The sequence below is a fragment of the Dermacentor silvarum genome, chromosome 6 (genome assembly GCF_013339745.2).
Source record: "Dermacentor silvarum isolate Dsil-2018 chromosome 6, BIME_Dsil_1.4, whole genome shotgun sequence".
NCBI classification, from domain to species: domain Eukaryota; kingdom Metazoa; phylum Arthropoda; class Arachnida; order Ixodida; family Ixodidae; genus Dermacentor; species Dermacentor silvarum.
In genome coordinates this window covers 168,146,362-168,161,176 of record NC_051159.1, presented here as the reverse complement: position 1 = coordinate 168,161,176, position 14,815 = coordinate 168,146,362, and the positions used below count along the sequence as shown (strand labels likewise).

The 14,815-nt window shown below is 47.4% G+C and overlaps 1 protein-coding gene across 2 annotated transcripts in view; it reads right to left on the bottom strand.

Moving 5' to 3' along the window:
• Positions 1-14,815, bottom strand: part of LOC119456364 (pleckstrin homology-like domain family B member 1) — a 489,108-nt gene that overhangs the window by 392,670 nt on the left and 81,623 nt on the right. For both annotated transcript variants that reach the window (XM_037718081.2, XM_037718082.2), the window contains exons 2-6: positions 9,101-9,257; positions 7,171-7,291; positions 4,235-4,417; positions 1,771-1,896; positions 615-832 (exon numbers count right to left, since the gene is read on the bottom strand). In XM_037718081.2, coding sequence (XP_037574009.1) covers positions 615-832; positions 1,771-1,896; positions 4,235-4,417; positions 7,171-7,291; positions 9,101-9,208 — 756 coding nt within the window. In that variant the 5' untranslated portion in view covers positions 9,209-9,257. The remainder of the gene's footprint in view (positions 1-614; positions 833-1,770; positions 1,897-4,234; positions 4,418-7,170; positions 7,292-9,100; positions 9,258-14,815) is intronic.

Sequence of the window (14,815 nt, the reverse complement as noted above, 5' to 3'; positions counted from 1 at the left end):
AATGTGAGCTAACCAACACAAATAAAAAGAGAACTGCAATACGAAAGATAAGCAGTATTCCACCAAGGAAACAACCTAGCAAAGGCATGCTGCCTCTTTCTACAGCTGAAGTATAATGCGGCAAAAATATCAAGAACGCCATAAACACAAGATGCTTCGTGCACTTTTATGGAAGGACATGAGACCTCATAAGAAGAAATGCATGGACATCTATCAACTTTACAAGAATTAGCGATTGTGGATACTGTGGGAACAAATTTTGTTGGGTTAGCTGCACGTCATGCTATGTTTGGGTCTAAGTCATTCTATTATTTTACTATATGTCACTCGGTGAAATCTGGCAGCAATGCTCAGAAGGTGATACACCTGTTAGCCCTGCTTTATCCAGCCACGGAGTAGTAAATGAACTCATGATAACCTATCACCCTCGAAGTGTCATTACAGGGCAGGCAATGATAGCTAAAAAGCGCATCATTCTGAACACATGACCTAAAGTTGAATGTGCACATCATGGCATGGCACCAGCAAAAAAGAAAATTTTCATATCAGCAACTTCCAGATAAGCAGTCAGCACTAAACACTCAAGTCTTACTCACAATGGCAGAAAAACCAACCTGCTCGCAAGCTCGTGAAGGAGGCGATGCCGACACCCTGATCCCATCCCGAACAAACCAGCGAGGACTCTCAGATGAGGCGACCGGTGGGGACCGGTTGTGGGCAAGGAACTCGAATTTTGAGACCTTCTCGACAAAATCGACACTGTTGTCCATGTCAAAGGAAGCTGGAGAAGGTGCACCAGGATTGCCCACAAAACGGCCAGGAGGTTCCGTTACTGCACAAGGAAATAATCATAGGAGTTACTTGCAGAGTGCACCAAGATTCCTCTTTTTACTCATACATACCATATGGATTTTGTCCACAATTTACAAATTCATGTGGAAATGTGTGCTGATAAACACCAACCACGTGTTTTGTTGGTGGATATTGCCACTGGCTACTTCAGAAACATTTGACAGTTAAAATCCTAGAGTTGCCGACTGTGCCAAATACTGCAGGACTTTCCCAATTTTTCTTTTTAAACTCCTGAATCCCTGCTTGATCCTGTTCAGACAAATATTTAACTCGCATTCAGGCTTGGTGAGACTAATAACTGAATCTTCCCTCAAAAGCATGAGTTTGCCAGCCGCAAGCATACTGAACTATGTGTATTTTAAGACCACCAAAAACTGCTCAACATTGCACCGAATTTTCTTTGTGTACCTGTTGACAATGTTCCAGCAAAGACAGCAATGTTACAAGGCAACTGTCACATGACAGCGAAGAGGCATAAACACTAGCAGAAGGGTGCACTAGCAGAAATGTGAATAAAGAATCGAACACTTTATTGGGCAAACTTGTGCCCAAGAGCGAAAAGCAACACTTAACAACAATGACAGCAGTGAGCATGGTCAGTAAATCTAAATCCTATGCCTAAAGTTAATCCAGTATTTATATGCATGCGCCACCACACATTTCAGAAGAATTGTTCATGCAATTGTTTCTTATTTCAAACTTGTCCTTGTCAATAAAAACACAGGTCACATAGTGACAAGGGCGTCACTCAACAGCATCCTGGTATGGTGTTTAAATTGTTATCACAAGGCAGCTCATTCAATAGAATTACAATAGAGTTACATGCACATGTGCACATGTCGTGGTTTCAGCTAAATGAGCAGATCTGCATATGTAAATACCACCACACATATTTAAAACTGCTAAGGAATTACTAACCTGGACGAAAGCTATTAGACATGGGTGGTAGCCTCGCATTTGGGAGAGGGTCTTTCTTGAGACTCTCGGCTTCCTCAGGATGGTTGAAGCGAAAAAAGTTTGACCTTCCGATGCAAATCATGCAGCCTGCAAGATGGTGCAACACATAACCTATACAACCATGAATGTAAAAAGTAATGCTTCTGCAACACATCATGCAATGCCAACCATATTCCAATCCTATTCTACATAGCTGCACACAATAGTACCTTCAGCTGCAGACACATGCCCCTGAAGATTGGCATGTTACAAATTAGTCTCTCTACCATTCCATACTACAAAATATTAGCATGCATTCAATTTATGGGCAAGCATTAGAAAATGATTTCTCTAATTAAAAACATAATTCAGGAGAACTATTGCCAGTAAAGATCTACTATAAATCAGCATAAGCAATACACAGCCTCAGCATTCTAGCAGACTGCAAAGAAAACAAGAAAAAGTAATGGCTTCAAAAGATTTGTCAATGCATTGAATAAATCGATGCAATATATTAATAAGGATATTTTAACACTAATGTGCATTGAAGGTAATATACGATGTACATGACACCGGGATAAATCTGTAAAAACTGCCCAATAGACAGCTTGATGAAGTTGCAAGCCAGCATCAGATAACTGCAATGCATCCGCAAAACATTGCAATTGACTGTATAAAAAAATACACCTACACATGAACAAGGACATTTATCACTTGTAAGTATAAGAAGAATGGACATAACGTACCAAAGAGTGTAATAAACTAAAGAGTTGAACAATATAAACAATTCATTAGGCTCCTCAAATGCACACTGAAGGAAAAAGCATAAAAGAAAACCAAAAGTGGTGCAATGAGAAGGTAAAAAAAGCAATGCTTGCAGGATATTAAGGTTTGGTATGCAAAAGTGAGTGCACTCAATACTCACAGTTGTCTTCCTCATTCGGAGACGTGGAACAGAAACATGGAACAACTGTTGTAACTTTAGAATGCCGCTCTCTCACAAAGCATACAAGAAACGCTAGCAGACATGTAAAACCCACAAAGCAGGAAGGTACAGCGGGATCAGGCTATGAATACAGAATATCCGAGACTGAGCTAATTGTTTCTAAATGTTTAATAAATATGATGGTTTATTACAAGTGCAGTCACTCTGAAAGTTTACTTCAGCCCAAAAAATATTGCATAAAATGTTACCGACAAATAGCCATGAACATAAGAACACTGATAAATTACCAATGTAGAATGATTTTTCATCGCCATCATCATGGTGTATCTGTAGCTCACACGTTGGATTATGTGTTGAATATCAACTTGCCCTCGCTGCAAGGGACAACGCACATTTAGAACGCAATGTCCACGCCAACACTAACTGTGTTTGCTACAATAAGGTTTACCTTGTGTGCCTGTATATATACTGAACAAGTTTTTTTTTTTTTATTCTCCCAATAAAAGAATAGAAACTCAACTCAGACCACCACTCACATTTACTATGCAGACATCATATAAAGTGCTTCTACTCCATAATCGTCCAAACTTACAGTTCATAAATGAAACTACCAATAAAGTACATTAAGACGCCAAGGAAGGACAAACATATTTCTCACTTGCTCAAGGAGCTTCAAATTTCTTTAGGTTAGTGTTTGTTGTAAAAATTGAAATTAGTAAGCAATAGAAGGTAACATAAATCGTCTTCATATGTTTCCCTTTTTCAAAAAAATTGGCGGATCCCTCACTTATGCATGGAGCCGGTGATAACTGAAGCTTTCTTTGATTTTCACTGAAACGTCTTCATTTCACTTTACGTAGCTCAACACACCTTGCTCAATGCATGCTCTGGTCCCATTTTGCTCGCTTAACTTCTTTCTCTACAGTCAGCTGCTTCTGTTGCAAAGTGCTTCCCAACTTCTCCATAGCCGACTTCTTCAATTTTCTGTTGCAGACTTCTTCACTTCTTGAGTAAGGTGAGGAACCAGACTAGTTGGTGTTCACTATTTTTTAATTGCGCTGAGTGACACTAACACAGTAACACAAATTGCCTCTTGTTCTGCTTGTCTATTTGGGCGCCTACTAAGTGGCATGTGCCCAGTGAGTCACTAGGTATGGTGCCAGTGGGAATGTATGACAGAGGTGGTTTCACAGATTATTGTAAAATAGCAAATGCTACTACAAGAAAGTGTTCAGGCAAGATTCTACGCGTGCAGTGCTTTTCAGACATCAAGGTTATGCCTAAGCAGTATTACCGCCATGATTGTAGCTCGAATTTGATATGAAGGTTAGATAATTATGCTCTCCTAAGGATATTAACCTAGGGCACTGACCAACTTTCTCCTGAGAAACAGCTCAAAGCATACCAGTTAAGTTTACTGCAATAGAGATTATTCTTCTAAATTTGACATATGGTCATCCCAAGGGGAAACGCAGCATGAGCACGGCAAACGGAACGTACCCTGATGTAGCCTGGATGGTTCGGTAATCGTCATTCCATCTATGGATATCATTTTTCCAAGGGGATGCAGGGTAACTTTTCCAGACTCATTCTGGATGTAACAATGTTCAGCCTCGACAGCTGGCCCGTGAACCACAATGTCCTGTAGCACAGGAGCATCATTCCTTCCTATTCTTGTCTTTCCTAGAAAACAGAAAATTGCCACCATCATCATCATCTTATCGTGGTCGTTGTCGTCACTTGATCCGTTAAGGCCTGTAACGGGGCAATACATAAGGAAGGTGAATGAGCATACACAGATAAAGTCATCATGAAAAAAATAAACGACAATAGAACATATATCTAGTAAAAGAGCGTGTACTATTGGGTGACAATAGCGTGAAGAAAGTGATGAGTTGTTAAAATAGGCTGTCTGTATAGGCTTAATTTTCCATGAGCTAGTTGAACTAGCAACTTTACTGTAAGGTCACACAAGTGTGCCTGGTTTCTTCCTTTTTCATTGCGAAAGCAATTAGCGCTTCGCTTCTACTCCAGCTGCGGCTGAGCGGCCGGAGTAGAGGCTGAGCACGGCCGCGCACCCCTTATTTTGAAGGTAATCTGCGGTGGGTGCAAAGTAAGGCAACCAAAGATAGCTGATGGCTTCGTGTGCGCTGTGTTCTCGCGGGCCTAGTTCGCGTTGAAGCAATAGGCAGCACGAAAGCGTCCTGAGGGCGAGTATCCGGTGTCATCGAGTGAGATGTGTTCATGAACGGCCACTAGAATAAAAAAAAAAGGTGCGGCCTGCCGCGTGCGTCGAAAACGGCGTCATCCGCTGCGGCGCCACCAGTCGGGGACTGTTGTCTGGGATCGGCATAGAACATGCCTCCGGAACGAGCTTGGAACGCCGTCGCCCGTAGAAGCCGACGCGTCCCATCCCCGTCAGCTAACGCTGTTCGGCCCAGCCAAGCTGCCGTGAATAAAACTACCGCTCTGACATTCGCTCCCACTGCAACCCGCCTGAGGTGGCAAGCCGCAGTTTTTTTTTTTTTTTTTTTTTTTTTTCAGCGGCTGTGGTACATGTTTGCCTGTGCTCGCCACGTCACCCCGTGCCTACTAATTTAGTTAGTAAATGAATTCAGACAGCAGTTTATACGGCCGATAAAACTAATATCCTTAATAATTTATACAGTCTAATAATTTGCGAATTTCCTAACTTCATCCCTCCACCTATTTTTCTGCACAAGTTGGGATAAGCTAGTGCAAGACAGGGGTAATTGGAGATCGCAGGGAGAGGCCTTCGTCCTGCAGTTGACATAAATATAGGCTGATGATGATGATGATGATGATGATGATGAATAGTTTGCTTTCGCAATCAATGTTTCGCCTTTCGGGCGAAACTGTCTTTTTTATTTTCTGCGCACATTCACTAAATAAAACTACTTCAGCTTATCCAAGATAATAATAATAATAATAATAATAATAATAATAATAATAATAATAATAATAATAATAATAATAATAATAATAATAATATATTCCGCAAATGGAAACATACTCCCAGCTGCGCAACACTACTACTATAGGCACACTGCCAGTTTTGAACTCCGACAACGCATAATTTATTTTCGTTGTTAAAATAAGGGTTGACGGCTCGTCAATAGAATGCACCGGGAGACCTTAATATCCATCTTTATGAAAGCAGTGTTCTCCTGTTTTTTCCATTAAATGTTGTCGCTTTTTATCTTTGATAACTTGCCGCACGCGCCGCTCCTGTAAATCACGTTTCTCTGCACTACGATGCGTGATGCTACAAAGCCCGCTTTAGGGACGCGCGCTACGACAAAACCTGAAGTGCAGTTCCCTGCCCAACGTCAAACTCAGCTATTCAGCAATATTTTTACCACATCTCCAGAGCTTAAAAACTGGTAGCTTATGCAAGCCTCGGTACAGTGGAAATTTATTAAATAAATTTCAATTTTTCAGAGCACTACTACGCTAGCCATTCTCTTTCCCGCCATATCTCACTTCGTCTACTTCTACTCAACGATCTTTTCTTTTGTAGCGTTAGCTACACTGGCCTAGCCAAGCCCGTTTCGCGCGGCACATCAAGAGCCGTGCTGCGCATGCGCAAGGATCAGTGATGTCACACGGCTTGCGCACCGGAGCCACCGGAGCCGGCACCTCTCGCGCACTTCGCCGCCGCCGCGCGCGACTAATCGCCGCCGGTCTGCGCATTCCAGAGGAGTGACGTCGTAGCCGTGGCAGACGCACTGGCGCCGGCGCGCGCTCGCTGTGCAGTCGCCGTCTGACACTGCGCTGGAGCCGCTGCGCTTCTGACTGGCGTTTGCCAGTGTGGTATAGCCATGGAGAAGGAGAGCGCAAATGCTGCTCAACAGCGCAGAAGAACGGAGAAGCTTGACTCATCGGATCCCGAAGTAGTTGCCTGGCAATTAGCGGTTGAGCGTAGGAGACAACCAGGAAAGCTAAGAATAATCAGCTGAACCTTTGCTAACGCTACGTATATCCTGGCATAGCCGAGCTAAGCCACTGCAACTGTTTTTTTTTCCTTGTCTTTAATATCTGACAATGAATTAAAGGAAAGAAATGGTTAATACATTTTACAGAAATTGACACAGCACAGCAGTACCTTAGCCGACCACAGTTCAGAGCAATTTTCTTATTTTTATCAAATATCTTTCTTTCTCTCCTCGGACGATGTGGCAAGTGCATTGAATTTCTTCGAGGGATATACGCCAAATTCCACGGGTGCAGGCCACTTCCTTGAACGTCGTCTCTAGAACTCCTCACTTCCCCTCCAGATGGGCATGAACCTTTTCACAGGAAACGGGATTCAAGGACATGCCCACACGTAAGACATCGAAAGAAGGACCCCCGAGAACACTTTTCGGCGCGTTTCCACGGCGACGCGACACTTGTGGCACAGGAGGCAGACAAACCTTCTGGAAGCGGGTGTATGGTGACGGACGTGCTGAGCCTCCCTCCGCCGAGGCTCACCAGGTGCGGCTTCTCCTGCTGCAGCCGAACCGCGTGGCTCGTCTCGATCACCTCCAGGCCATTCTGCGATGACGGCACGTACCTCTGCGTAAGCCTCTCACAGCGACAACTGCTAAGCGTACCTCGGCACAATTCGATTGATCAGGTTTAACGTTCCCAAACCACACTGTGGAAACGAGAGATGCCGTAGCGAAGTGCACCGTTTTGCATTCCGCCCCCATCTGAATGCACTTGATAAAACAGGGAATCACCCGCCGCGGTGGCTACGTGGGGTCCTGCTTGAACTCCACATAGTTTACTGAGTCAAGTTACGAGAGGTCGCGAGTTCTACTCCCGGCCAAATTCACAATAGATCCGATCCAGTCCGGTGTCTCCATAGCCCCAGTGCAGCTGGGACGTTTAACTCCACGAATCAATCAATCAAGCTGGGTAATCGAATGCGCCAGCTCGTGCTCAACTGTTACTGCCTGAACGGCGAGGTCGCGCTTTTCTGGGCGCCCTTGGGTGTGAAAGAGGGTGTCTTTGCGCGCAGTACCGTTGCGACTAGTGTACGTACGTGTCGTTGCTCTCCACCCGCACCGTGGGCGCATGCAACCATGCACGCCCGGTAAGAAATGCGAGTAGAGCAGATACAAAGAAAAGGAAGCGCCAGCTTTCACTTTTACGCCGTCATCCGACGTACTAAATCTCGACTCGAGGAAAACATAAAATATGCACTATACTTCAGGTGCCCTGATTCCGCCAGGTACCCCCCCCCGCCATGTATTTCACGCACGCGCGCCTATAGAAGCACAAGAGTGAGCGCACTGCAGCTGAGGAGACCGGAGGAAGTGCCCAACCAAACGGAGCAGTGCAAATGAATATCTCGTGATTTGCCCGAAGCAGACACATTTCTTTCCAAACGCGAATTCAGTGCGGTCCCACATTACCCACGACGCGTCAAGTGAGAGCAGTACAGCGGGACACTTAAAAAAACAGAGAGCAGCAAACCGGGATAAAGAACGCGGCACGCGCCAGAGCCGACGACCACCGCCCCGCCCCGTGCTCGTCGCGGAAGCCCCGGACGCCGGCGCCCGCAAATCCTCACGCGAGGCAGCAGAAGCAGTCGAACAGCCAGACGCCTAAAAACAACGCGGACGGCGCGGCCCCGCGGGAGCATCATTAACGCCGCTGCTAGGAGTATACACAAGACGCGACAGCGCCTAATGGAACGGGCGCCCGGCATCGCGACACCACGCCGCAGATGACATTGGGCAACCCTCAGAGGCGCCGCCGACTCGCCGCATTGGGACTCGGGGAAGCGTGAGAATCGCTCCCTGTCTGCGCCGCCATAACTTTCGTAATGACTGCTAACCGACGTTCTAGTTTCGCTCTGTTACGTTTCCGTCCATCTCTCTCAGTCTGCGCCGCTCGTTGAGGCTCGCTTCGTTTCTCGTTTCGCGAAGGATGTCATCAAGACTGCTTCCAGTGGAACCACTCGAAAGAAGACCACAAGTGTGCCCTCCAATTCTTGGGCAGACCACTAGTTCCTTTGTCTCTCCCGGTAGCTGTGTGCCTTTGTTTAGTCCCTGTTTCATCTTCGCGCTGCAGTGAAGCACGTGTGTTAGGAAGCACGCAATCCGCACAGTGAGCTGGTTCCAATTACGTGAGCACGACCACTTCGTTAGTCGCCAACTCCGAAAGAGAGTCAAGGATTTTTGACTGGTTTGTGTGTTTGAACGCATAGTGCGCCTTCTCGCAAGGACTACGCCGTTTAAAGTGCAAGCCGGCAACTTATAACAGGCGAGACCTCGTGTCGCTTTAATTGCACACAAGCGCGGCGCACACGCGTTTGAAGGGAAAGCAATGGCCGGTGGGCAGCACCTCTCCTACCTTGGGCGTCCTCGAGCGTTCGTTGGAGGCGTTGCCGTGGTAACTTCCGTTGAGGTGGTGCGGTGAGCTGTAGAGGTCCGACGAATTGAGCAATCTTACAGACGCCATCGTCACAAGCCTTCGGATGACGTCAGCAACATAGTAGCCTCAGGAACATCTGCGAAGAAAGCGGAATCGGGGCTGAGTCACTCGATGAGTCAGGACATGCTGACAAGGTAGCCGACAAGCACATGGCAGCGTCCTCAGAGCAAAACTGAAAATTATCCGGTCTAAGTTAAGATAAACTAAGTAGTGGCATGATTCAGACGGCACAGTCAATGAGACGTCCAAACAAATGAACAGGAGCCAGACATGGTGTATAGGGAACGCATGCTGTGTAGGGAATCCACGCATGCTGCACGCGACGACCCACTAAAGTTCACGACGTCACAAGCATTATATACAGATGGTGGGGTCGTGTTCGACGGCCTCGAAATGCAGCTCACCTCCTGCGGTTTCTTACCCGAGACATAACACCACTAGCGCATAGATAAAAGAACGCGCATTTCTCGCAAGTCCCCATACGACACATGTGTATACATATATATACGCTATGGTAAACACAGAGACGAAAACTGTCCATAAGCAAGCACGAGCGCGTTGTAGCGCGGATTTTTCTGGGTATTTTTTTTTTTCCAACTCATTTGTTGCGCACTATTTCGCTGTCTTTTGAGGCTGAGCTCATTCTAAGCTTTGCTTTTAAAATCTGTCCTTTGTATCTGTTATTATCCTTCTGAAGACTATAGTTCATCCTTACAACTTTTCGTGCAACGAAGTACGTTATTTTTTGTACCTTTGCCCACGACGCGACGTGAGCGAGTTGCAAACGTGTCTTCGGCAACCGGTGCCTTGCATAGAAAGAGCAGCTTCCATGTGGATTCCGGGATGCAGTGTGGCCAAGCTCGGCCAATAAGGCTTTGTTCAGGAGCGGTGGAGAAGACAAACCAAGAGAGCGGGAAATCGGCTACCACGGCTGAATGGCCACGCCCGCGGTTTATGGTCTTCGGGTAAGGACAAGAACTGAGGCGAAACAAAATTTCCGCAGAAAAAAAAAAGGAAGAACGAACGAAGAAAGCGTTTCGCCACCCAAGCGGTGGCGAAACAGAGCAACGACGGTAAAGCAAAAAGGAGGATACGTCGCGCGTTTTCATTTCCACGCGGATATCCTCGGACTTTTAACGACCGACGGCTCGCAACGAAGCCCCGACGCAACTGGTCGAAAAAGGAGCAATGCCGCCGCCACAGCTGCGAGGGCTGTCGGGAATTTTCTGTTCTTACTTCGTCCTAGCCTATACGAGCCGCACTGCAACGGAAAAGCCCAGGGGAAGCAAATGCGGCACAAGAAGTGTGCCTCTGCAGCTGGAGGCGGGCACATCAGCGCCACTTGGGGAGAGGGGGAGAGGTGCTGGCGCAAGATGGCGAGAGTTTTCTTCTTGCACAAGAGTGGATACGCGAAAAACAAGCGTCCGCTACATCCCGCCCGCCCCTCCCGCCTTCGATCCCCTCCCATGCTCCTTGTCGAAAAGCCGGCGCGCGAGCACTTAATCCACACTGCACCCACGCGCCAGCAAGTCGGCCTGAAGGATTTCACTGACAGAGGCGTGAGTTGTTTTGGGCCGACTGATAAGGGGAGTCTCGGACACTCGAACGGTTCGGACGCGCACGGTCTCTCGCTAAAACGCGCAGTGTTGTGGAAGCTAGCGCTGATCCGAAGCCGGTCCGAAGAGAGCCGCACAGCACCCGTACAGTCTACTCGACGCACCACTATAGAAGTCACACATTGTGTTGTCGAGCATGAAAACGAGACGAATTGTGCAGGAATAATGCATGAAGGCCGGAATAGAAGGCACACTTGGTTGAGCAGTCTTAAAAGTCACTGTATGTAAAGCAGACCACCTCACTAACAGTTGGCCTTTAGCAGTTTTGGACGAAGAGCGACGTGCACTGATTACCCCAATTTGTTCATATTTTTTACGCTGTTCCCCAGTAAATCCGGAAGTATGGAACACTAACTAGCGTATACGACGATGAGAGAGACCTGCTTCGGGTAGTGCGTGCTTCGAATAGCAACAAATATGCAGTACGAGTCACAAATGTCAGCAGTGCGCAGAGCTATATGGGACGGATGATTGGAGCAAACAGGAGGATGCGACCTTCCCCCGTTAATTATTACGTAAACACGCCAACGCGCACCCCAAGTCCCTGCAGTGACAATCGTTCCGCAGGCAAAAGGAAGTAACGCGGTCGAAACTCGTCGGCGCTTCTTTTTGCGCACTACAGCGGCTGCCTCAACACGCCTCGGCTTCCACGCCGCTGCACTGTTCTGGTAACGAAGAATTGGATAAAGCAGGAAATAAACGCGGACGAGGCGGGTAACACCGGACTGGCGCCAGTCCCGTGTACTCGTCTCGGCCTGGTTTATTCCGCGCAACTGTTTTATCCTTGTTCGTTACGAACCAACTGGCCCAAGGAAATGTTCTACAGAGCCGGTTCTCGTATAGTTAGGTTGAAAGAGCGCGCGAGCTCCCCCAATTATACGGCGCCTTCATATAGGCGGGAGAGCTCTGCGACTGAGCGCGCCGCGGAGCCACTAATCATGACGAAACGAAAGAAAAACAGAAATGGCGCACCGCGAACCGATGAATTCGTCCCGTGTAGCTGCAGCCGTCGTGGCGAGTTCCTTACAATATATAGCTGCGAAAGTTCGCCCTTTGTAGCGACCTATAACATTCAACGATGCGACCTGAGACGCAGAAAAATAGGGTATACAAGCGGCCACGCAGGGCCGCATTTTTTGCAGAATGCGATGTTGGGCGCTCATGCAAATGGGCATTTTTCACAAAATGCCTCGTTGAGAAATTAAGCTGTGCGAAGGAAAAAAGGGGCCACGCTGCAAATAAAGCACCAATTAATACGTGTTTGAGCGAGGCGTAACAATAGCCTGTATTCACGAAAATTCTTGAATCGGTGGCATTGTAACAGGGCCCGCATTAACGAAGCACTTCTTACGCTATAAAGCTGTTCGCAAGAGCGGATGCGAACCAGCCATGACGTCAGACATTACATTAGCAAAGGCTGCCGGATAATGGCAAACAGCCTTCGCGAAAGAAACTCTTTCAATTCCGTAATTGAAGCCAGGTCTTGTTCAATGCATGTCCATTTAGTGAAATGCTTAGACTAGCACGCGGTAAGCTGTCGGGTGGAATAATACCGGCAGCACCGTTGTGGGTGGCGGCACAATTAAGGGGCACCGTCAGGCGATAGTGTCAGTGTTCCTAACAAACTGTTAGAAATGTTAATTTCTAATTTCGCAATCTAACCGTGTCCGATAACGACAATAGGTAAGGGCTATACTTTGAAATGGTTCTAGGAGCTACCAAGCTAGGGCTATACTTTGAAATGGTTCTAGGAGCTACCAAGCTACGAACGAATCAGGCAGTTATAGGTGTTGGTTCATGGACGATAAGTTCGCTGAGCCACTACTGTAATCTCTACACAGGGAGAGCCTCCATCACGCTTTTTATTTAAATACACATCTAAATACACTTCGAGCAGCAAGCTGCTCGAAGGAGAACGAAACAACAGGGACACTCGCGAACGTCTGCTAAATAGCTTTAATATACAGAATCACATACTTCGCGTTCGCCGAAGGTCTAACAGCGTGCCCCCTCCAAGAAAAGTCATTCGTGTGCATTCAGTGCGAAGAAACAAGGTAATTTTGTCAAAATTCCCATTAACACATGATTTCAGCTGGTTTTCCTTTCTCTCCCTCTCTCTCTTTTTAGCGGGACGGGGTGCTGAAGAGACATTATTACTGTCTACTCGAGTCCCGTCTACGTATTTACAATCCCATGAACAAACTTGAATAGGACTGAACTACAATTAAGGACGGTGATGCGCACATTGAAGAATATCGTTATCCGAAGCTACTGCATTAAGTGTAATTCATTTGGGGAGATTGCACTTCGAAATACCTGCCGCCAAAAATTCGCGCACTGTCGGCCTCGTTTGCACATGAGAGCCCGTGTCTGCGGACGCGGCGGAAACACGATGTAATGCGCGCCGCCTGGGAGCAAGGCAGTGCCCTGACCCGCAGGCATTAATCAGCAGGCCGGCAAAAACAAAAAGAAAAAAAAAAAGAACGGAAAAGGAAACAAGCAGAATGAATTGGGTTCATCCGCGCGTCCGTCTGCTAGAGACGGGGCTTTGAATGCGCCATGAGGCGAAGCGAACGACAGCTTTGGCGCCGCGTATCTTGAAGGAAGCGAACGATGCGAAAATTTCAAAGAATCGATTCGTCCTGAATTTCGCCGGCTTGCAACAAGACGTCACAGACGTCGGTGTGCTTGAAGACTTAATATATACGCAACTTCTAAATGGTAATTAGCCGTTTCTTCACGACAGCTGCACTCGCAGTAAAAAATACGAAGACGAAATTTAAGAGCGGGCGTATGTTTTCGATAAATATAGCGTAGTCAAATAATAAAGACTCTTTTTGAGAATCGAAGTGTGGAAGTGATTTCGCCTGAGTGCATGCAGCACGACTGCAGCAACGCTGCGCCTAAAAGCGCGTCACGCAAAACGTGAGAATGCGAGACGGCCGGGTTAATGTGGAGACCCCGACTGACTTTGATAACAGCGATCTTTGACCAACAAGCAGCAAACGTAACAACGATTGTTCGGGGCTCCCTTATTTCTTTACCTCAAACGTTGCGAGCATAGTAACTAGGATACTGTAAAACGGACACAAATTTATGATATTAAACGCGCTCGCATAGTAGACAGAATGTACAGCCAGTATATTGTATACTATACCCTATACCCCCTTTCCCCAGTGCAGGGTAGCAAACCGGACTTGCCTCTGGTTAACCTCCCTGCCTTTCCTCTCCCTCTCTCTCTCTCTCTCTCTCTCTCTCCACAAGTGCACACGCCAACGGCACCACTGACCACAGCGAATGTAACTCGGGAAGAATGGTCCGTATAAAATGAAAAAGAACATAAATGGGAGAGAAAAGACCGCCAACCCTGTTCCTTTTCAGTTCAGCTAAGGCGGAGGAGAAGCAAATTACTCGTAATATTCCAGCTAGAGAAGGAATAGGCGAACGCCTGCCGCTCGCGTGCGTACTCGTATACCAGTAGCTACTTACGGGCCGGTACAAGGCGAGGAGTCCCACGCAGGCTTCACGAAACCGCGAACCTTCCTCGCGTCGTCGTCCCTCTCCCTATTCCGCCCCAGTGCTCTCCTCTTTCTGCACCGCTGCTCCTCCGCGAAGACCGTAAATTGGACGCTGTTTACGGAGCGGGCCGCCAGTCATCGCGCGCTCGTCATATGGGCCACATGCGACGGCTCCCCTCGTGAATAAGAGAAGAGTCGGCCAATGCGATCCGCCCAGGACCGCGCAAGACGACACACACAGAGATGGAAGAGTAAAGGAAAATATAGGAAATAGAAAAGAACGACGTACACTACGAGGCATGCAGCAGACAGTCTCGCCCGGTTAGAGACAGCCGGCAGCGCGCAAAACACAACACGCGCGCGCAAGCGGAGCAGAGGTTCAACGAACGCGTCAACCGAGCCCGGCTCGCGTCTTTTTTGGACGCCGGCCAGCGGGGAAGACAGAGCGGGGAGCCACTTTGCCTTCCGGCTTGGGATGACGCCGTCGCAGAGACACTCGC